This window comes from Chrysemys picta, chromosome 1, assembly GCF_011386835.1.
Source record: "Chrysemys picta bellii isolate R12L10 chromosome 1, ASM1138683v2, whole genome shotgun sequence".
NCBI lineage: Eukaryota > Metazoa > Chordata > Testudines > Emydidae > Chrysemys > Chrysemys picta.
The window spans coordinates 26,405,873-26,429,437 of record NC_088791.1 but is presented as its reverse complement, the minus strand read 5'-3'; the positions used below and the strand labels follow the sequence as shown (position 1 = coordinate 26,429,437).

The 23,565-nt window shown below is 40.9% G+C and overlaps 1 protein-coding gene across 2 annotated transcripts in view; it reads left to right on the top strand.

Annotated features, from left to right (window-relative positions):
- The window catches only part of RELN (reelin), a 452,511-nt gene that overhangs the window by 378,100 nt on the left and 50,846 nt on the right, over positions 1-23,565 (top strand). For both annotated transcript variants that reach the window (XM_008172472.4, XM_065557727.1), the window contains exons 37-43: positions 5,505-5,589; positions 10,884-11,066; positions 13,914-14,085; positions 14,182-14,284; positions 16,925-17,154; positions 19,549-19,769; positions 21,716-21,863. In XM_008172472.4, the coding sequence (XP_008170694.3) occupies positions 5,505-5,589; positions 10,884-11,066; positions 13,914-14,085; positions 14,182-14,284; positions 16,925-17,154; positions 19,549-19,769; positions 21,716-21,863 (1,142 nt within the window). The remainder of the gene's footprint in view (positions 1-5,504; positions 5,590-10,883; positions 11,067-13,913; positions 14,086-14,181; positions 14,285-16,924; positions 17,155-19,548; positions 19,770-21,715; positions 21,864-23,565) is intronic.

Genomic DNA, 23,565 nt, shown 5'->3' with positions numbered 1-23,565 from the left:
GGAGTAGTGGGGGCAAGCAACCTAAAATAGATCTTAATAAATTTATAAATGGGATTATATGATGGGTTTGCCTGCAATAGGAGACTGGATTCGATGACCAAGGAGGTCCTTTCCAGATCTGTGTTCTATGGATTCAAGGATGTGTCAATCTGATTGTATTGTACGCCCTATCACCAGTACAAGCATCCTTTAGCAAAACTTGACAATGTGTGATTAAAAATTCAATTGCTTGCTTTTTGGTTTCTGCAGCCATCTGTCTCCCACAATTTGGGACATCTGGGCTGCTCTCCTCTCTCTGCAGCTCACAGAGGCAGAGTTTTGTTGCTGCATGGCCTGGCCAAACTCCCTCTGTTCCTGCGTGGTGACAGACTCTGTGCCTCTGCAGCAGCAGACGGTGATGGTTCTTTTGCTTCCGCTCTTCCGCCTCCTATTTTAACTTTTCTGCCTATTTTTGGGGCAGTGGGGAGCAGCACTCTCCCTCCTTGACATTCCTCCTCCTCCTTCCTGGGTCTGTCAACCTTTCGGGGGTTTAACCCTCCCTGAGCCTGCCCTGCAGCATCTTCCTGCTAGCTCCTCTGCCCCTTACAGGCCTAGCAGAGCAGCCAAGAAAGCACCAGGTCAAAGCCAAGTGGTGCTCTATCTGAGGCAGCTTTGCCAGACCCAGCAGATGGTGAGGTGTGCCCAGCCTGCACCCAGCCTTTTGTCCCTAACTCTGTTAGATCCTGAGTTGGAGAGGCAGGTGGGCTCCCCTACCCACAGAGGCAGCTGCGACTCCAAATGGGAAAAATGGACTGGAAAACCCAGTGCAGACCAGGGAGAGGCTCCAAAAGCAAGGAGGGCCTGACCACTTGACTCATGGGATAAGAACAAAGAGGGGAGGTTGCAGGGCCACAAATCTCCCTCCCCCTCCCCAGGAAGTGAGACAGTCCTCTAAAGAGGGCTCTAGGTCGTAAGGAAGGCAAGTCACAAAAGGCATCACCAAGGCACAGCAGAGCTCCTACACTCCCAAAGCACACTAACAAGCTAAAAAGGAGAAAAAAAAGGCACACAAAAAAACAAAAGATAAGAATCCTCTGACTCCTTTTTCTCCTCCTGAGGAAGCTGAGCTATCTGGCTGTGAAACCTGAGCATGCTCTTGAGAGTAAACCTCAGAGTAAATTTCTCCTCTCAAAATCCTCCCCTGAGGCTGCAATAGCCTTTCACTCCTCCTTCAAGGAAGCGATGAGGGATTAATGGAACAAGCCTGATAAGGGCAAGCATGTTAACAAGAGCGACCTCGGGCTCTATAACATTCAAGTATCAAAGGGCTCTATTGCTGAGATATCAAAGGGTGACATGCTGTAGCGACCCTCCCCAGGAATATGTTTATTCCTTAAGAGGGGGAGATCGATCCTAAGGAACCCATGGATAGAAAGATGAAGGCCACTCTCAAAAAGGGCTTTGAAGCCTCTTCTGTCAACCTCTGAGCATCCCTGGCAGCTACCTGCTTTGAAAGAGCATCTCCTTCCTGGCTGGAAGATCTCAAAGCCCTTAAAGACAGAGATCACCCTGACTTTGGCTCCACTTTAAAGAAATTCTCCCTAGCAACAATGTTTGTAGCTGACATCTCAATGGATGCAATGAGGTCCTCACCCCGAGCCGTGGCTTCCAGCTCAGTAGCCAGGCACCCACTATGGCTCCAATCCTGGAAGGTGGATACTCACTGTAAGCAGTTTCTATGCTCAACCAAGTTTACATGATCCCTCCTTTTTGGAAAAAAGTTGGTTATGATGATGGCTGACAGTGCAGCAAATCCAAACTGTCTCTCCTTTCACCACTAAGTGCCCTCAGGAGGTGATATAGCCCAGCCTTTACAGTCAGAGGTGCTTCTTTCACTCCTCATCCTCACAGAGGTAGCAGCAAAGGGACAATAGATTCCCCAGTGGAAAACAGTGGATTCGAAGTCTAGGGGGGTGGGTGGAAATCCAAATGGAGCTCTACCCTCCTCCCAAAATGCACTTTATGACAAAGATCACATACGCCTCCATCCAGAGTTGAAGTTAGGGTGCAGGATTTTCCATTTCCTAAAGAAATGGGTTGCATCAACTACAGACAAGTGCATCAGGAAAATAGTAAGCCAGGGATACTCCCTCGCGCTGTGGGCTCCACCCATTCCATTTTTCCTCCAGTCATCCAGCTCCCATGACCCCAGAAAACACAATCTGATCCAGAACAAAATATTTCATCAACTGGATATGGGAGTAAAAGAGAGATGAAAGAAGAAGAAAGGTTATCTGGGTTCTGCTCCATCATCTTCATTGTACAGAAGTACGTGTATTGGAGCCATTCTTAACCTCAAAAGATCGACAAGTGAATGAAGAAAATGAAGGTTTGGATGTAGACCGTGGCCTCTACAGTTTCATTCCTGACCCGCAGGGGGAGTTCTTGATTTCAGTAGTTCTAGTGGACACATTTCCATATCCTCCTCAGACAGTGCCACTGCAAACATCTGAGGTTTGCCTACATCAGGAAATATTAGCAGTACCAAACATTCCCATTTAGTCTGTCCTCGACCCCAGAGTTGTTACAAAGATGGCGGTGGTGATAATAGCCAGACTCAGATTGCAGGGAACTGACCAGTAACCATATCTGGATGACATCGTGATCAGAGCTCCATCACAGTCAGCAGCGCACAGGGACACATCTTGGACATTGAATCTCCTTCAGGAGCATGGCTTCATCATCAGTGCCAAGAAAAGTTCCCTGTTTCCATCCAGGAATTTATTTCCTTGATCCAGAGCCACAAGAGGCCCACCCTAGTACTATGCCTCCAACTCCTAGGACTTCTGTGTCCTGGATAGGATCACTGCAAGGGCACAGTCACACATTAGATGTCTTCAAGCCTTCTTTCTGAAGTGTGAGACCATGCCCTGTAAGGCATCAAAGATCAAGGACAGGTTCTGATAGTGCTCAACTCCTTATATTGGTGGTCAGCCCAAGACAATGTCCACAAAGGCATGCCCATCGCTCTTCCAGATCCTTTAGTCCTCACAATCGATGCTCACTTGGAGACCCAAACAGCTCAGGGCCAGTGGAGACAGGAGGAAAAGGCTCACAGTATAAACCGTCTAGAGCAGAAAGTAGTCAAGTTAGCTCTGTGAAGATTCCAGCCTACCCTGAAGGGGATCAGTGCCCTGTTTCAACCAGACAGTACTACTATGGTTATATATTTAAACAACCCTGCACTATACGCAGAATCAATGGAAATAATGCGGTGGGCAGAACAGTCCCTTCTTTCCCTGAGATTGATTCACATCAAAGGGGACCTGAACTAACAGACAGACTGGCTCAGCAGGCACAGAGTCAAAACTCTGAGTGGTGCCTGAATCAGGAGGTTTTTGATCTCATAGTTCAGACTGTCAACCTCTCTCCAACCAGCCTGTTCTCGGATTGTACAAACACAAGGAGGCCAAAATACTTCACAATGGAGGCAGACCCCAGATCCATGGGAACAGATGCCTTATCACACAGCTGGCTGCAGGGCCTACTCTATACATTTCTACCCTTTCAACTACTGGGGAAGGTGGTCCTGAAAATAGAAAGAGAACAGGCAATGGTAAATACTGATAACTCCTCACTGACTGAGGAGACCTTGGATCTCAGACCTAATGGAGCTTCCATAGAGACCAGACATCCTCTCGCAAGGCCCTCTTCTTCATCCAGACCCAAAATGACTTCAACAGCCTGCCTATTGGGAGGAAAGCTTAGAAAGTCTTGATCTATCTCCCAGTGTTATTAAGACATTGCTTTCACCTAGGAGAGCACTAAAAGCATACTCCTCTCTCTGGCCCAGATTCAACAACTGGTGCCAAGAGCATAGCGCAAATCCCAGAAATCCAACCATTCCAGACTTCCTCCAAGAGAATGTAGACCAAGGCCTTCAACCCAGGACCATGATGTGTCAGATGTCTGCTTTTATTAGTGTGCTATTCACAGGGTCCTTCAGCTCCCTGGCAGACAGTCCACAGCTAGCCAGACGCCTTCAAGCAGTTTGATTAGCCGGACCAGTTGTCAGGCCACTCTTCAAAAAATGGGACCTTTCTGTAGTTTTCTGGTCCATGGCAATCCATGCCTTCAAGCCTCTAACTTCAGTATTGGCCTTTTATTGTACATTAAGACTTGTTTCTTAGTAGCTGTCAGTTACACCAGGAAAGTATCAGAGCTGGCAGCCTTATCTATACAGGAAAATTACTGCATGTTACACGAAAACAAGGTGGTGTTCAGGACCTTTCTTCCTAATGTAAAATCCTCCTTGCACAGTTGCCAAGAGTTTGTGCTTCCTTTGTTCTGTCCAAAATCACAAAAGCCAACTAAAAAGGTGTGGCACCTTTGATGTCAAGAGAACATCTCAAGTATACAGAATCCATAAGAAGATTGGGCTCTATATTCATATCCTTACACCCCAAATGCCAGGGACTCAGAACTTCCAAGTCCTCCATCACAAAGTGGATTAGACTGTGTAATGTGGAAGCCTACAGATCATCAGAGGTTCCTGTCCCAGAAGGGCTCAAGGTACACTCCACGACATCCTTAACAACATCATGGGTGGAACAAACACCTGATTCCACTTTAGAAATTTGCAAAGCGCTCATTGGTCTACAGCTAACACCTTCATTAAGTGCTGCAAAGTGGAGCTTCTGTTTTCTGGAGAGGCCTCCTTTGCCAGGGAGGTGCTTCAGAAATGATATGGACTTTTGAGAGAGCGCACAAAAAGTGGGGTACTTCTTTCCTATGATACTTGTTTCATAACTCACCCTGCATCTGTTCACTAGTCGCTACTTTCCAGACATCAAGAATTATGGGAGATGCTGAGTTGCAGAATGGAAAATTTCTTGGTGTTAATTTCCTTTCTGCTAGCAACATCTCCCAACCAGATCATGCAGCGCCAAAAGGCTGATCTGCCTCTGTGAGCTGCAGAGAGAGGCGAGCAGCCCAGACATCCAGAATTGTGGGTGATGGTGCTAGCAAAAAGGAAATTATCAGTAAGAAATTGTCCATTCTCTCTCTCTTTCTGTTTTTTCCCCAGCATTCTTCCCTCCATGCAGCTCTTATCCTATCTATCACAACAAAATATTGCATAGAGATTTCATGAGTTTTTGTGAAATATTAAGATCATCATTGATCCATGCTATGTTATTCTTCTCACATTGTGCTATTTAAAATGAGATCATATTAAAATATGCTACTATGAAACGGAAAGTTCAAGATCAGTGTAAACTCTGTTTAGAAACTCAGAAAACAGCTATAATAATGCAGATTGTATAATGCAGCTTACTGTCAAGAGTTAGATATTTCTGTAAAAGTATATATGAATTCTGGAAAAATTGTTTTATCAGTTCTGTTTCTTGATTTTTAAATAAGCCTTTACAGTACTTATTTAGAACTATGTAGTAAGACTGAAATATAGACACACTAATGTAACATATGGGAAACAGTAATTTTCTGTGTATGTTCTGTATTTACAGGAAGGGCTGAGAATGCTTGTTTCAAGAGATCTGGATTGTACAAATACTATATACATCCAGTTTTCATTTAAATTTATAGCAAAAGGTAGGTTCACTCTTTATTTGTGTTTTTTTTCAGTAGCTTTACTCATATATTATAACATTACAGAGAAGTATGTGGGTTTAAATTTACAACATTAATTTAAATGGCCATTAGTTAATGCTAAATAACATTGAAACTTTTATGGGATTTTTTATCATGCTCATTTTAATACCGAATAGGTTCACCATACTTACTCTAACTAAGAAAAAACATCAAACTAATGATAGATGTGCTGTTATCTTTACTCTCATTAAAGCTCTCACCCCTTCTGTTCCTACTTCTTTTATCCAGGGGTTTATAACTTGGCCTTAAAATGAAATCCATCTCTAGCTCATTCTGTCATATGCAGTCTCAACCTAGAGATTTGTGCTGCCCAGAAACATGCCATTTGAGTACTCTCTACATGCATAAAAGAAAAATTATTATTTAAAGATTTTTGGAATTTCATAGGTCCAAATTATTTGAAATGGTTTTTAGCAATTGATTAATTAATAACATGATCTTTATACTGTATGATTTAGGGGATTGGTAACAAACTCTGGAGATTTCATGTGCTCTTTGATGATTTAAATCTAACCCAGCTTGACAGAGATCAAAAGTTCCCCCATCTGACTTCCAAGCATACATAATATAAATGAGCATAGGAATTATGTTTAATACAATGTGAAGAATAATCAGTGTTCACCAGAAATAACAAGCGCCAAACAGTTTATCCAATATAGGTATGATCAAGCTGGTGATGGAGTCTGATCCTCATTTCCAAATTACCTGACCGTTGTTTTTTTTTGTGCTTGTGTCATAACGTCATTATGAAAAGGAGGTATGTGGGTGTGGACCACAGGAGGTGCATGGGGCCCCAGTAACTTATGTGGAGCTCCACACAGGCACCGGGATCCACTTGCACAGAGCTTGCATTCCTGCAATTCTTGTGCATGCAAAATTCCTATTAACTTAATGGGGAGTTACATGCAGCTAAGGGCTGCACAATTGCACCCAAGTTACTAGTTTCTTTGCCAAAGAACAAGGCCAAAATAGTTCGGAACCACAATGGTTATTTTTTAAACAAAAGTCTTAAGTCAATTTCTGTTTGGGCAATTTAAAAAAAAAAACATGTGGATTCAGCTTGGATCCTTCCAGTCTGTCATTTAATAATATAATTGTCCTCTTGCTCCTATTATTAAACATCCTTATGAAAATAAGAGGATAACTATTATGACCATGCCCAAATAGCCCATGTTAAAAGCAAAATCTTGGCTGATGACTTCTTGTTTTTTAAAATTCCCCCTTCAAAAATAATAATAAAAAAAGATGTGACCATTGCCAAGGTGCTTGAAAGTGCAGCTCAGTATACTTATCATTCCAATAGCATGCATACTCATGGGGGAAGGAATAGCTCAGTGGTTTGAGCATTGGCCTGCTAAACCCAGGGTTGTAAGCTCAGTCCTTGAGGGGGTCACTTAGGGGGTCTAGGGCAAAATCAGTATTGGATCCTGCTTGTGAAGGCAGGGGGCTGGACTCAATGATCTTTTTCTAGGTCCCTTCTAGCTCTAGGAGATAGGATATCTCCATTAATTTAATTAAAAAAAAAACATTATGGGTCAGATTCTGAAGCAGGGCTGTAGACTCCCTGTACGATCTACTTTTGGAGCAAGGTGCTAGTCAGCATTAGTAAGAGTTTCAGAATCTGACCTTGTGTTAATAACTAGGTATTACAGAGAGTTTTTTAAGCTTGGTAACATAGGACAGAAAACCCAATAATAATGGGGGGTTTCAACATCCTCTTACTGACTGGGAACATGTCACCTCAGGATGGTATGCAGAGATAACATTGCTAGACATTATTAATGACTGCTTCTTGGAGCAGTTTGTCCTGGAACACACAAGTGGAGAGGCACAGGATCTGGTCGAAGAGGTGAATATAGCAGACCCACTTGGTAATAGTGACCACAATGTAATTACATTTAACATCCTTGTAGGGGGGGAAATTCCAAAGAAACCCATCACTGTAGCATTTAAGTTGACAAAAGGGGAACTACATAAAAATGAGGAGACTAGTAAAACAGAAATTAGAAGGAACAATCCCAAAAGTGAAATGGCTACAAGCTGCATGGAAACTTTTTTAAAAAACTGTATGCATACTCCAAATAAAAAAACAAGTAAGAGGACCAAAAAAACTCCACCACCCTGTCTAAACAACAAAAGGCAGTTAGAGACCCAAAAAATCTTTTTAAATTTGGAAGTCAAATCCTAGTGAGGAAAATAGAAAGAAGCATAAACTCTGGCAAGTCAAGTGTAAAAGTATAATTCGGCAGGCCAAAAAAGAATTTGAAAAGTAACTAGCAAAAGACAAAAAAACTAAGTGCAAAATTTTTTGTAAGTACATCAGACACAGGAAGCCTGCCAAACAATCAGTGGGGCCACAGGACAATCAAGGTGCTAAGGAAGCACTCCAGGAAGACAATGCCCTTGCAGAGAGGCTGAATGAATTCTTTGCATCATCTTCATTGCAGAGAATGAGAGGGAGATTCCCACACCTGAGCCATTCTTTTTAGGTGACAGATCTGAGGAACTGTCCCAGACTGAGGTATCAAAAGAGGAGGTTTTGGAACAAATTGATAAATTAAACAGTAATTAGTCCCCAGCACCAGATGATATTCACCCAAGAGTTTTGCAGGACCTCAAATACAAAACTGCAGAACTACTAACTGTGGTATGCAACTTATCACCTAAATCAGCCTCCATGCAAGATGACTGCTGATATCTAATGTAACACCAATTTTTTTAAAAAGGCTCCAGAGGTAAGTCTAAATTTCATACCAGGCAAATTGGTTGAATCTATAGTAAAGAACAGAATTATCAGACACATAGATGAACATGATATGTTGGGGAAGAGTCAACATGACTTTTGTAAAGGGAAATCATGCCTCACCAATTTGTTAGAATTCTTTGGGGAGTCAACAAACAGGTGGACAAGAATAATCCAGTGGATATAGTATATTTGGACTTTTAGAAAGCCTTTGACAAGGTCCCTTACCAAAGGCTCTTAAGAAAAGTAAGGATCGTAGGATAAGAGGGAAGGTCCTCTCATAGATCAGCCTCAGGTTAAAAGAGGAAACAAAGGGTGGGAATAAATGGTCAATTTTCACAATAGAGAGAGGTAAATAGCAGGATCCTCAATTATCTGTACTGGGACTAGTGCTGTTCAACATATCCATAAATGATCTGGGAAAAGGGGTAAACAATGAGGTGGCATAGTTAGCAGATGATTCAAATGTATAGAAGATAGTTAAGTACAAAGCAGACTGTGAAGAGTTACAAAGGGATCTCACAAACCTGGGTGACTGGGCAACAAAATGGCAGATGAAATTCAGTGTTGATAAATGCAAAGTAATGCACATTTGAAAACATAATTCCAACTATACATACGGAAAGGTGGGGTCTAAATTTACAGTTACCGCTCAAGAAAGATAGCTTGGAGACATCATGGATTCTTCTCTGACAACATCTGCTCAATGTGTAGCAGCAGTCAAAAAAGCTAACACAATGTTAGGAGCCATTAGGAAAGGGCTAGATAATAAGACAGAAAATATCATAATACCACTGTATAAATCCAGAGTATACCTACACCTGGAATACTGCATGCAGTTCTGGTCATGCCATCTCAAAAAACATATGTTAGAATTGGAAAAAGTACAGAGAAGGGCAACAAAAATTATTAGGGGTATGGAACAGCCTCCATTTGAGGAAAGATTAAAAAAACTAGAACCGCTCAACCTGGAAAAGAGATGACTGAGGAGAGATATGACAAAGGTCTATAAAAACATGAATGGTGTGGAAAAAGCGAATAAGGAAATGTTATTTACCCCTTTATGTAACATAGGAACCAGAGGTCATGCAATGAAATTCACAGGCAGCAGGTTTGGAACAAACATAAGAAAGTACTTCTTCACATAACACACAGTCAACATGTGGAACTCATTGCCAGGGGATGTTGTGAAGGCCAAAACTATGACTTGGTTCAAAAAAGAATTAGATAAGTTCCTAAAGGATAGATCCATCAATGGCTATTAGCCAAGATGGTCAGGGATACAGCCTGGTGCTCAGGGCCGGCTCCAGGGTTTTTGCTGCCCCAAGCAGCAGAAAGAAAAAAAAGAAAAAAAGGCGCGATCGCTATCGGCAGCATTTCAGTGGCGGTTCCACTGCGCCACTTTCTTCTTTGGCGGCACTTTGGCAGCAGGTCCTTCCCTCCAAGAAGGACCGAGGGACCTGCCGCTGAATTGCCGCCGAAGAGTCCGACGTGCCGCCCCTTCCCCTTGGCCGCCCCAAGCACCTGCTTGCTGAGCTGGTGCCTGGAGCCGGCCCTGCTGATGCTCTGGGTGTCTCTAAACCTCTGACTGTCAGAAGCTGAAACTGGAAGATAGCGAGTAGATCACTCAATAAATTGCCCTGTTCTGTTCACTACCTCAAAAACATCTGATACTGGCCACTGTCAGGAGACAGGATACTGGGCTAGTTGAACCATTGGTCTGACCCATTATGGCCATTCTTACGTTCTTATGAAGGAAGGATGGTCTTGTGTTTAAGGGTCAGGTCTGGTAGTCAAGAGACTTGAGTTTTACTCTTGGTTCAGCCACAGAATTCCTGGCCTAGATTGAAGGTGCAAAGCATTATTATTTTTTCATTAAAACTTATAAGTAAATACGTACAGATCATTCAATCAGTAAAACAACTCACATGAATAAAGTTGCTGACATGAGTGCTTGTAGAATTAGCTTGTAAATTCTTGAGGATGAGGACTGTCTGCCCAAAAGGTGTGGATGTTGTGGGTACTACTGTAACACAGGTTATAATACTAATAATTTGTGATACTATGATACTGTATTGTTATAATTTGTGATACTATAAACAAATATTGATTTACTGAAAAATGGTTGTTGTTTTGTAGGAAAGGAAATGGTTTGCCTGAAATAAAAAATGATAATGCTGAGATTGCTTTGGGTCTAAATAAATTAACTATTATTATGTATATCATTAATATTCATGCAAATATAACCCTTACATCAGTAGGATTTTCCAGAGTCCCATCCAGTTGACTGCTTAGGAGGATGCATACGTACAATATGTGTATTGCCTGCCAACACTTAAAATTGTTATAAAAAAACAATGATGCATAGTGTAAAAATCTGTAATAAAAGTATGAGTAGCCTAATTACATTTAAATATGAATATATGTTTATAAAGTAGTGTTTCTTGCAAATCAGATTATAATGAACGTAAATATATTCACTTTGCTGTAGGTACCCCAGAGAGGTCTCATTCCATTCTGCTACAATACTCCATCAACGGTGGCATCACTTGGCATTTAATAGATGAGTTTTACTTCACTCAAACTACTGATGTTCTCTTCATTAACGTTCCACTACCATACACTGCGCAAACCAATGCGACACGTTTCAGGCTCTGGCAACCTTACAACAATGGTAAAGATGTATTCTAAATACATGCTTACAGAGTTATATTTCTGAAGTTGTTTTGTCTAAATAATAATCAGGACTTTCAATCTTGTACAGTATTCTGTTGTAATTCTATACAGTTTGTTTAATACTCAAATTTCAAGTTTTTTGGACTTGATTTGCTAGACATTATAATACCATCACATTTGTACTTTTTATGCATGCACTTTCCATATTACTGGTGGATGTTTTAAAATAAAAGTATGTAATTTAATATCACTGGGACTATTTGCATAAAATTAGCAGGTCCTTAGGGGAGTTTAGAAATGTAATGTATAAAATTAAATTTGTTAAGGTCTGTCTCATTATTCTTAATGGGCCTGATTGCATCCTTTACCTGACTCTGGGTATGTAGACAGGGTCATTGGTGTAAATGAGAATCAGGCCCTATATGCCCTAGAAGGCATTAAAAGCAGATTAAGAAAAATATACTTAGTGCATAATCTGCTAGTTAAAGTAGAAAGGTAAACTTCAAAGCAGTATATAAATCCAAAGGGATGTTGTCTGTTCCTACGGAGTTTAGGATATACATCCGATGAAGAAGAAATATCTTAGTGACCCCACAAAGGATTCATAGTGTGATGTTGACATTGAAGCACTGAAAAATTCTAGTGATAATTTAAACACAACAATACAACACTTGTTTTATTTCAGGTGGTTTGGTTTCTTGTTTATATACTTGGTTTTTTGTTGTTTCTAACTCACCATTGGTTAGCTTAACTATCTAAAAGCCAATTCAGACCAAGTCCTAATAGTCCTCCCCCAGTTCATCTTTCTGGTGGACTTTCCGCAAATGTTTAATTACATCCTCCCTTTCAGACAGTATCCTTAAATAGGAAACATCCTAGAGAGAAGGCCCTGCAGCCTCCTCTCTGATAACATGAAGCTCACTTTGTGGATTATCTAGAAAGAGGCAATTATGCAGAAGAGCCATCCTACCCAGCTCAAAAGCATGGGAATGTATACAGCAAGCAACCAAGAAAGTAGGCCATACTTACAGAATGGGGGACTCTATCCTGGGAAACAGTGACTCTGAAAAAGATTTGGGGGTCATGATGGATAATCAGTTGAACACAAGCTTCCAGTGCAACATGATGGTCTAAAGGCTAATTCAGTCCTTGGATGCATAAATGGGAATTTCAAGTAGGAGTAGAGACATTATTTTTCCTCTGTATTTGCCAAGGGTGTGACTGATGCTGGAATACTGTGTTCAGTTGTGCTGTCCATGGTTCAAGAAGGATGCTGATAAATTGGAGAGGGTTCAGAAAAGAGCACAAGAATGATTAGATTAGAAAACATGCCTTAAAGTAACAGTGGCAAGGAACTCAATTTATTTAGTTTAACAAAAAGAAGATTAAGAGGTGACTTGATTATATCTGTAAGTACCTGCATCAGGAACAAATATTTAATAATGGGCTCTGCAATCTAGCAGAGAAAGGTATAATGCAATCCAACGGCTGGAAGTTGAAGCTAGACAAATTCAAACTGGAAATAAGGCATACATTTTTAACAGTGAGAGTAATTAACCAGTGGAACAATTTATCAAAGGTTGTGGTATTTTAAATCAAGATTGGGTGTTTTTTGTAAAAGATAAGCTCTAGGAATTCTTTTGGAGAAGTTCTGTGGTCTGTGTTATACAGGAAGTCACATTAGATGATCACAATGATACCCTCCAGCCTAACCCTAACCCTAACCCTAAGGCTGCAAGTCTTTCATGGGGTCACGGAAGTCATGGATTTATGACTTTTGCAGCTGCAGCACTGATGCGGCTGACCCCAGGGCCCAGGCATCTGGTCCTGGTCACTGCCCTGGAGCAGCAGTCTGGGAGCAGCAGTGGCGCCACGGGCTGCCTCCCCACCCCAGCACCCTGGGCCACCCTCCCCCCACTCCCCCAGCAGCAGCAGCAGCAGTGGGACCCCGGGCCACCCCCAGCCTGGAGCAGCAGTGGTGGCGGTGGGGCTTTGGGCCGCCCCTCCACCCAGGAGCAGCGGCTGGGCCCCAGGCCTCCCCCCTCCTCAGAAGCAGTGGCGGGGTCCCTGGCTGCCCCCTCCCAGGAGCAGCAGAGACCGCCAGAGTATACCCCCCCACAAAAGCAGCAACATCCACTAGAGCACCCCCCCTTCCCCAGCATCTAAGATTTAGTTAGGGGTATTTTTAGTAAAAGTCATGGACAGGTCATTGGCCATGACTTTTTGTTTATTGCCCGTGACCTGTCCATGACTTTTACTAAAAATACCCGTGACTAAATCATAGCCTTAACCATAACCTTTGTGACATATCTGAGTTCCACCGCTTATCTGGGAGTCTGGAGACTGCCACCAAAGTTTTCTTTCTCTCAGATGTGTGTTTATCCCACTAGGACTGAAGAGCTCTTAGTTGGCCCAGGGAGATTATTAAGTTCAAGTCATTTGTGACCCATCCACAAATTATACCGTTTAATCATCAGTTTTGACTTTTTGGACAATTAGCTCAATTAATTTTTTATTATAGCTTACTTTGCAAAGTAAATATGACTTTATTGAAAGATACTTGCAAAACCGTTTTTCACACTTCAGTTGGTCATTACTTTTGTGCAGGTTTCTTATTTTGGAAGAATATTCTATGCTTACAGGCAGATAGGGCCAGATCGTGGTGCCCTGATGCACCCTGATGAGTACTTTATCATGCATATGGCCCAGTGAAGTCTGTGGGACAGACTACTCATGAAAGCAGCTGTTCACCAATACAGTGAGACTTTTGCACTCTAACCCATTGTTATTTGTTCTCACTCTCTTCTGTAAGAGTTAACACAATACATTCTCCCTTTCTTCTTAGGCAAGAAAGAAGAAATCTGGATTATAGATAACTTCATTATTAATGGAAACAACCTAAAGAATTCTGTTATACTTCTGGATACGTTTGACTTTGGACCTAAAGAAGATAACTGGCTTTTCTACCCTGGTGGTAATATTGGGCTTTATTGTCCGTATTCATCAAAGGGAGCCCCGTACGTATTAAAAGAATCTACCTCTCAGCAATAAATTGGAAATAAATAGCCATCAAATAAATCAGACCTAAAATACCTCTTTCCTTTTTGTGGTAGGGAGGAAGATTCTGCTATGGTATTTGTTTCAAATGAAGTTGGAGAACATTCCATTACAACAAGGGAATTGAATGTGAATGAGAACACCATAATCCAATTTGAGGTACTTATCCCCACAATGTAGCCTTTCTGTTTTCTTACATGCGGAGTTTTAATCTTTCTTGATCTCATTGTGGTATTTTGTTTCCTCTCTGGTGTTTGCCCAAATATAGAGATCTGTATAATTTCCCATAATTGTAAACTGTTTTATATGGTTTAACAGCTGCTAGCCATTCTTGTTGTAGATGTGGCTAGAAGGCTTTTATCTTATAGCTATGGAAAATTTCTCTCTCCAATTTTTCTGTTTTCTTGCAATTCTTTTAACTACTTCTACATATATATTTATACTAAATAGTATAAATCAGTAGTGGGAAACCTGTAGCCCACAGGCCACACGTGGCCCGTCAGGGTAATCTGCTGGCAGGCCACAAGGCAGTTTGTTTGTATTGACCGTTCGCAGGCATGGCTGCCCGCAGCTCCCAGTGGGCGCGGTTTGCTGTTCCTGGCCAATGAGAGCTGCAGGAAGCTATGTAATACAATATAATATGTATATAGCATTTAACTAAGTCATAGCACATTCCATCATTAAACAACAAATGATTTTGGATTATAAACTGTTGCTGAAATGATATTTAGAGTATTCTAAGAAAATTAAATTTGGTTGTGTACTAATGCACATTTCAGTTTGTCATGCAAGCACTTAATAAAATATGGAACACAAATTGTTTTCTGTTTTAAGAAATGGATTGAAAGCCTGTACAACAAAAAAATGAGTTCACATTAAGATACTGCAAATCTTCAGAGTGTTAATCTCAAAAGACCTACATGCATATTTTGGATCTGGTACAGGCATTGTTTGAAAAAAGTTAAATGCCTTCAGCTAAGGTTTTTGAGGACATTAGTATAAATGAAGCTATTATACATAATGCAGTAACGTTTCAGTCTGTGTCTCAAGAGTACAAGAACTAGATCTGGTCAAGCATTTCTCTTAATTTCCAGATGGGTGGATTCTCTAGTTATAATAGGTTGACAAGTCTCGTGCACTGTGGAGCAATAAGGGAAGCTTTATCTTATATGGTGTGTTTTCAACATTTATATATAGTGCTGTATGTCACTGGCTTTTGGAAATAATTTGTTTTAAGTTAAGGATCAGTACATTAGAAATAAAACTACTATCCCTAAAAACATAAGTGGAAACAAAGGATTTAAATGGTTTCATCTGTGCTTTGTATTTTGTCCATAACATGAGTTTTTACTTACGATATGGTAAATACAACACAATATATTTTACTCTTGAGGGCTTCCTCATCTTACAAGTGTACTAACAACCCTGGTTCCATCCAGTCTATTATGTCTTTATAACTGTCACCATGGCATAAAAGATTTCAAGCTGCAAGCATATTTTTGTACAAACACATGGGAGACAGGAAATCAGATTATTTTACGTTATGGGCATGCCAAAATATGTCTTAGGGTTTGTCTACACAGGGACACTTAGGAAGATTAATCTGAATTAAAATTCACTCCCAAAAAGTGAATTAAACGAAACCACATTAAAGCCACTTTAATTCTAAATGAGAGCATCCACACAAGGGTTTAATGCAGTTAAACTAACCCACTTTAAAGTCACACCTTTACTTAATTCAGATTAATTTGCCTAAGTGTCCTATGTAGACAAGCCCTTAAGGTTTCAGATGTTTCACAAAACTATACATTACAATTTTTCAGGATATTAGTAGGACTGCTGATTATATACAATTTCTATTGTTCACTATGTCAGCGGGATCTCACCAGAACAGCGTGAAAGATTCTGGCACCGCCAGACTCAAATTACATCTCTGGTTTGGCCTCAAATCCAAAACCTGCCCTATCTGTAGGTGTTTTGGACACTTCCTCCTAGGCCCCACTGCTTTATATAAGCAAAAAAGAGAATACCGACTCTGAACAAAAGACTCGAATGATATAGTAAATACCTTTAGGGATAATTCCTATGGTATAAATCTGTTCTGATAGTATAATTCCCTGGGACTATGAGAGTAAAGAGAACCACAGTTAGGTTAAGGATCCTTTAATCAACAATGAATGTTTGCATATTATGTTTGTTTTATTATCATTTCTATTTTTTTTTTAATTCACATTTCTCTGTCGCCGTGTCTGGGGGTGCGGGGTGCATTCTCTAAGTACTGCCGGAGATGTTGCAAATTACTACAGCCATACTGCTAGGGACAGCAGGTCTATTGTTTTTGCTTTTGCTTACTCAGAAACATGTTTTTGCCCTTGTAGAAATATTTAATGCATCTAATTAATTTTTTATTAGTAGTAGCAGTTGAATTTTTTTAAGATAGCCTGGACTGTGGCATGCCCTTCGATAGGTGGATGGTAGGGGAATGCACAAGAAACTTTCACCTTTTGTACACCCCACACAAGGGCAATCTCTGCCCTGAGGAGTTGGGACCACACACACACACAAGCATACAGAGTATTACGAGAAGGAGCAGGCTACAATATCTTAGAACATTGTACAGCCTGCAACGTGCCCCAGCACACTGGGCTGCTTAAGGAGGGATTATATCTCCCTGAGATGCAATCCCTCCTTGAGCTTCCCCTGGGCAATGAAGCCCTGCACCACACAAAATGCGGGTCAGCAGCTAAATGCCACATTTTGACCCTGTGTAATCTTCGTGATTTTATTTTTCTACTCTAGATCAATATTGGCTGCACCACTGATAGCTCATCTGCAGACCCAGTGAAACTTGAATTCTCACGAGATCTAGGGGCAACCTGGCACCTGCTTCTTCCACTGTGCTACAGTAGTAGCAGCTATCTCAGCTCCTTATGCTCCACTGAGCATCATCCAAGCAGCACTTACTATGCTGGTACAGCTCAGGGCTGGAGAAGAGAGGTCATCCACTTTGGAAAACTGCACCTGTGTGGGTAAGTGTCTGGCTTCTAGTTCTAATAAGGTTTTTTCTGTATTTGAATTTGCTTTATTGAAACAGTAACCATCTTATAGCAGAAATGGAGATGTTATGTCTCACCCTGAGTCACGGTTCTTTCCCTAGCTCACCCTTTTCTCCAAGTGTAAAGTAAAGTGTGCCAGCTCTTTTTCTGGCACAGATTACTTCTGCCACTATGCTGGTTCAGATCTCGTGGTTGGCGTGTTGCACAGGGAAAAAAACTTCCACTATAGCTGCTGCCTGACCTTCTCTGCCCACTTATGCAAGGTGGGGTGGGGGAAGTAGCATGCTTGTGAAGCCTACCGTCCCTCCTGTTACTCCCGGGGGAATTCTGTGCCAAAAAATTAAAAATTCTGCACACAGTATTTTAAAATTCTGCAAAATTCTGCATATTTTATTTGTCAAAATAACTCAATATAATCATGCCAGTTTCAATTATTTTGGTAGTTTATTTCAAAATACCTGTCAGCAATACAGACAACAAATTTTTTTTCCCCAGGAATAGAGAGTTAAAGAAACCCCTATGACAACCCAGTTTCTCTGTTATGCTTTTGTTGGGTGCCTCTGTATGTTACAGGCCAGCTGGGCATATCTTGGGGGAAAACTCTGCCTCTCTGGTCTGAGACACCCACACCCACTCCTCCCCCCCAGAGACCAGCCATGGGGCGCCCCCAGCCCAGACATCCACACCCCCTAACCCCCAGAGCCCAGGAATCCAGAAAATTGGAATCTCCTTCCTCAGAGGTTTTTAAGGTCAGGCTTGACAAAGCCCTGGCTGGGATGATTTAGTTGGGGATTGGTCCTGCTTTGAGCAGGGGATCGGACAGATGACCTCCTGAGGTCCCTTCCAACCCTGATATTCTATGATACTATGAAAAAGAAACAGCCTGATTGACCCACCTGTTTTACTCTAAAACAGACGTTCTCTCATCCACCTGCACTTTCTAGAGGTTAAACCAATATTAAAACAATTTGAAGACATTTTTAGTTTCTTACGTTAGGCTCCCTCTGTCAGAAATTAATGTGCTTTCTCAGCAGATGGGCACCTCTAGCAGTAAACTAAGAATAGCCAGTTGCAGTTGCATACTCTGGGTGAAATCCGGGCCCCAGCGAAGTGAATTGGAAAACTCCCATTGACTTCAGTGGGGCCAGAATTTCACCCTCTGTTTCAAACATATGTCACATTTTATTCATAGTGAGAAGTATGCCTGGTCTTTTTGAATTTTCATGTTGGTGGGTTGAGCACAATGGATGGAATTTTCATTTTAAAAATTAGTCTCTAAAACACTCCCTGGACACTCTGTGGTTGTGTCTCAGAAAATAACTGAGGAGACAATAAAGTCAATTCATTTTACTGACTACAAGAGGAATGATTATTGGCACCTTTTCTATGAATCAGTTGTTGGTAATTTCACCATCAACCAGCCATCTATTATTCTCTGAGTCACTCCCCAAAATTGCTATTAAATGGCAAATAAAAGCCAAAGTACCTGTGCACCAGACATGTACTACTGTTTATGCAGCTGATTCAGCAGCTGAATTTAGAAATAGTTTAGAAGGGTATGTATTAAAGAAAGTCCACAACATAGTTAAATGCTTCTTCCTTATCCTACTTCTTCTGTTTTCTCTCTCCTTTTCAAGGTTTTCTCATTTTTGAGGGAAGGGGCAGGGAGTGATTTTAAATTATTCTCTGCAGAGCAGTTTTCTGCTTGTTTAATTTGTTCCCTCTCCTTCCCTTGGTCTGTTATTATTTATATGCAGCACAGATGTGCATAGCACTTAGAAGACAAATTAAAAATGACAGGTCTACACCCCCAAGGAGTTTACAATTTAAATTAACATCTCGCAACATGCTTTTTTTTTTTTTTTAGGATTAAATAGTATAAAGCCAAGTTGACTATCTGTTGACATGTCATATCATTTATTCTTTCCATCTAATTTAGGGCAAGATTATGCCACCTTTATCCCATAACTAGTCTCATTGAAATCAGTGTGACTAATTGTGAAGTAAGATACTGTCCAACATGAGCAAGGGTGGTACAATCTGGTCCTAAGTCTGTAAATTAAAGGTAAAGGAAAACCATCCAAGTCCAGCCCCTCACCCCACAAAAAATTGGTGGTCTGAGGGATGATTTTAGTCCATAACTAAGTTTTTAAAGTAATGTAACTGGTGGATCAAGCCCTTCTGTTTTCCTGTAAATATATTTGTGTTGACTGAGTAGCGGGATTTATTGGATATTGAAGGTAGTGACTATATCTTTCCATGTTTAGGACAAACTTAGTAAGAATATTAATTCTAGCAAAAAGCACATTGTAATTTCATATGCAACTAATTATTGTTTGACCTGGATATACTATGTACCTGTTTCAGATCAGTAAGATTCAGATGGTACCAGGGATTTTATCCTGCTGGGTCCCAACCCGTGACTTGGGCCATTGATAATGTATACATTGGCCCACAATGTGAAGAGATGTGTAATGGACATGGCAGCTGTCTCAATGGAACTAAGTGTATCTGTGATCCAGGGTATTCTGGGCCAACCTGTAAAATAAGCACCATGAATTCAGACTTTCTCAAGGACGATTTTGAAGGTATCTCTTTTTTATATGAACTCTTCATAGTGATTTTTAGCTACCATCCTTCATAGAACCTATGGTTAAAGAGATCAGACTTCTTACAGCCAAATCCTGCTGACCTTCCTCATGCATAGAGTGGCCAGATGCAGGGCTGGCTCCAGCGTTTTTGCTGCCCCAAACGGCGGGGAAAAAAAAAAAAAGTCTCGATCGGCAGCACTTCGGCGGCAGCTCTACCGCCGCCACTTCATTCTTCAGCGGCAATTCAGCAGCCGGTCCTTCCCTCCGAGAGGGACTGAGGGACCCGCCGCTGAAGAGCCAGACATGCCGCCCCTTTCCGTTGGCCGCCCCAAGCACCTGCTTGCTGCGCTGGTGGCAGGAGCCGGCCCTGACCAGATGTCCCGATTTTATAGGGACAGTCCCAATATTTGGGGCTTTTTTTTATATGGGCTCCTATTACCCCCCACCCCCGTCCCAATTTTTCACACTTGCTATCTGGTCACCCTACTTGTGCATGTTAGTCCCAATTACATCAGTGTGACTGTTCACATGAGTGAAGTGATCAGGATTTGAGCCTTAAACAATATTAATGATCATTTGATGATTCCTACAGTATTTATCTAGACACCTTTTTCTATTTACTGACCTACGACGGAAACATACATTCTGCACCAGAACGGATGCATGATTCTATGATTCCAAAACTCTACATCTAGAGAAGCACTTCATTTTATCATAGTAATGAGCACATGGAATTTCTGACAAGGAATAGCTCTTAAATTAAATCACTGAAAGTTGTGAATAAATTAATATTTTGTCTGGTTTTGAAGTAATTTTACTTTTAGTTCATCCTCTCAGATAAATAGAATAATAGAGAATGGGATGAACAGTATGCCTACTGCCAGGGCCGGCTCCAGGCACCAGCTTAACAAGCAAGTGCTTGGGACGGCCAAGGGAGAGGGGCGGCACCTGTGGCAATTCGGGGGCAATCCTCCCTCTAGGAGCGAAGGACCTGCCGCTGAACTGCTGCTGCCGATCGCGGCTTTTTTTTTTTTTTTTTTTTTTTGCTTGGGACGGCAGAAATGCTGGAGCCGGCCCTGCCTACTGCAGAGGATTGGTCTGCCGCACAGGAATCTGAAGGAAAGTCCTAAGTATTTCGAAGTTCCTCAGCCTTTGAAAACCAGACCATACCTCTCAGCTTTCTGACACTGATAGGAGAGCACAAAACTTACAGATGGGAGGCTCCAACCCCTGAAATGAGGGGCACAAAGCAACACTTTCAATACATTGGAACCCTCCATTGCTACCCACACTACTTCCATTTCCACCCATGTCACTGTACTGCCACCCAGTCTCCCTTGTATGCCAGCTTCCTCTGACACACAAATGGTGGTGAGTGAGGGCTGCAGCTGAGCAGACACAGCAGACTAAGGAGCCATGGTGGATAGAGCAGCAGGAGAAAGAAATTCATGTCACATTCCTCAAAGCCCCTCACTCCCCACAACAAAAAGTAAAGTATAAGCTACTCTGTAAACAAACATAACTGAAAGTACTAATTTTGGACAAAATAGTGTCTTAGAGTCAAATTCCTCCCATAATCCTTGTAGTTATTTATTTCAAACTGAACTAACTGCTAACTGCAACTTGGACATAACACTGAGCTGTTTCCTTATATAGTTGGGTATTTTTATGTAATCCAAATAAAAGCATAGGAAAGTAATCAGAATCTCCTTTGAATGAATAGAGAAGAAAACCTTAAGCTTCAGAGTTATGTTTTTATATTTTAGTAAGTTTTGTTCCGTAGCAGTTTTCCAGGAAACATGGTGGGGGTCAAAAAATTCTGGTACAAATATTTGTTCACTCTGAACATAATGATTTATATAGCTTACTTCTTTTGGAAATAATACTGTTGTAACAGGAGTGCTTCAGGGCAAATCCTAAAAATATATGTACTGTGCACTCAGGTCAGCTAGAGTCTGATAGATTCTTGATGGTGAGTGGTGGAAAACCATCTAGGAAATGTGGTATCCTGTCTGGAGGAAACAATCTCTTCTTTAATGAAGAAGGCTTGCGTATGCTGATGACTCGAGATCTGGATTTATCACAGGCAAGGTAATACAGTTTTAAAACACTTTCAAGATTCCATTGAGAGAATAGGTAAAATATTCTTTATATTATACTTCTGTGGTGAAAGCAAATGTGTATAACTATGTTGGGGCATATCCTGCAATCCTTACTCAGGCAAAACTCCTATTTAAGTCAATGGGAATTCCCATTTAAGTCAGGGGTCATTTTCCAAGAGTGAGGACTGCAGGATCTGAAACATCACGTGTAGTTTATTCATGTGGACAATAATATGTTCATTTCTCATATGCATAACGTGAAATTCGTTGTATATCAGACACTCTGCTTCTCTTACAGTTTTGTTGCATCATGAATCGTTATTGAAGTAGGAGTATCTGTTACCATTATAGCCATTGTATTCATCATCATATAACGCCTTAATTTTCTGAAGCTTAATTTCTTCTTATTGCACACATTTTTTCCAATAATTCACTGACAAATTCCTGTCAAGCTTGTCACCAGCTACACTGATCACAGTTATATTAAAAAAAACATTTTTAATGTATTTAGCGATTATGTCTTGTCATTATGGCCTGCAGAAGACATATTTGATAGCAGGACATGTCTAAAATATTAAGCAAGGGGGGGGGACGTTAAACCAATGCAAAATGAAGCTGTGTCCTAATTGTTTGCAAACCATTGAACAGTCATTGTCTATTGACTTATTCATTATCGTAGCCTATTATCTTTAATACTATTTTACCTCTGAAATGTTGTATTTTTCCACAGATTTGTTCACTGACCCTTAGTAAACAGAAAACTCCTAATGCAAGACTTATTTAACACTACATAAAGCATGTTTTAACATGCACGTTAGCTCTTTTTGGCTTGTAGTCCTCATTAACATAAAGGATTAAAATGATGATTTCATTGCCCATCTTAGTCTACAATGATGCTTAATTTATACATTTTTCAGAGAAAGAATAACCCATGTCTGTAGACAAACCATCACTAAAGTGTCATCACATTTATATTTATATTCCAAGGTTCCTCAAACCAAGACAAATTGGGTTTTACAGCTTGGTAACCAAAGACATCAGTACTTTTTCAGTAATTTGATTTTCTAGGCTGTTCTAAAATTAACAACACTATTTCACAAAAGATACAAGAGTCCTTGTATGATGCTCCATTAGACTAATCCACAATGTGTTTTCCTTCTCTCTTGTGTTCAAAGCATTGTCATTTATCTCTTCTCTGTGGTAAGCTGTAGCTGGATTTGCATACATTGACCTCAAGGTGTTATATGTAAAATCCCAATTTTCTCCAAGACTGAAGATAAATGAATGCCATGCTGACAAAAAAAGAAAGAAAAAACAGGCCCTCATATTTAATTTCTTGTGTCTGCAGTAGGAAAAGTCAGCAAATAACTATCTTTTCTTCTTTTCTGTGGATAAAACAACATTTTGGATGACTATTCTCTAGCATTCCACTACTATTGTAGTTCATTAATTTCCAAGTTAGCTTCATAGGCCTCCTGCTAAACTCTGGACCAAATTCATCCCTGATATAACTGAGCCAAGTCCCATTGAAGTCATTAGGTGCTGTGTCCACTTACGTCAGGCATTAATTTTGCCCTCTGAGATTAGGAATCACCAATAGATCTTATAAAAGGAACTATCGAGTGTAAATGTAGGAGCAGTGGGGTCAGTAACCATGCTAAAAGCCATGTACTTTCTCATGAGGGATTCTC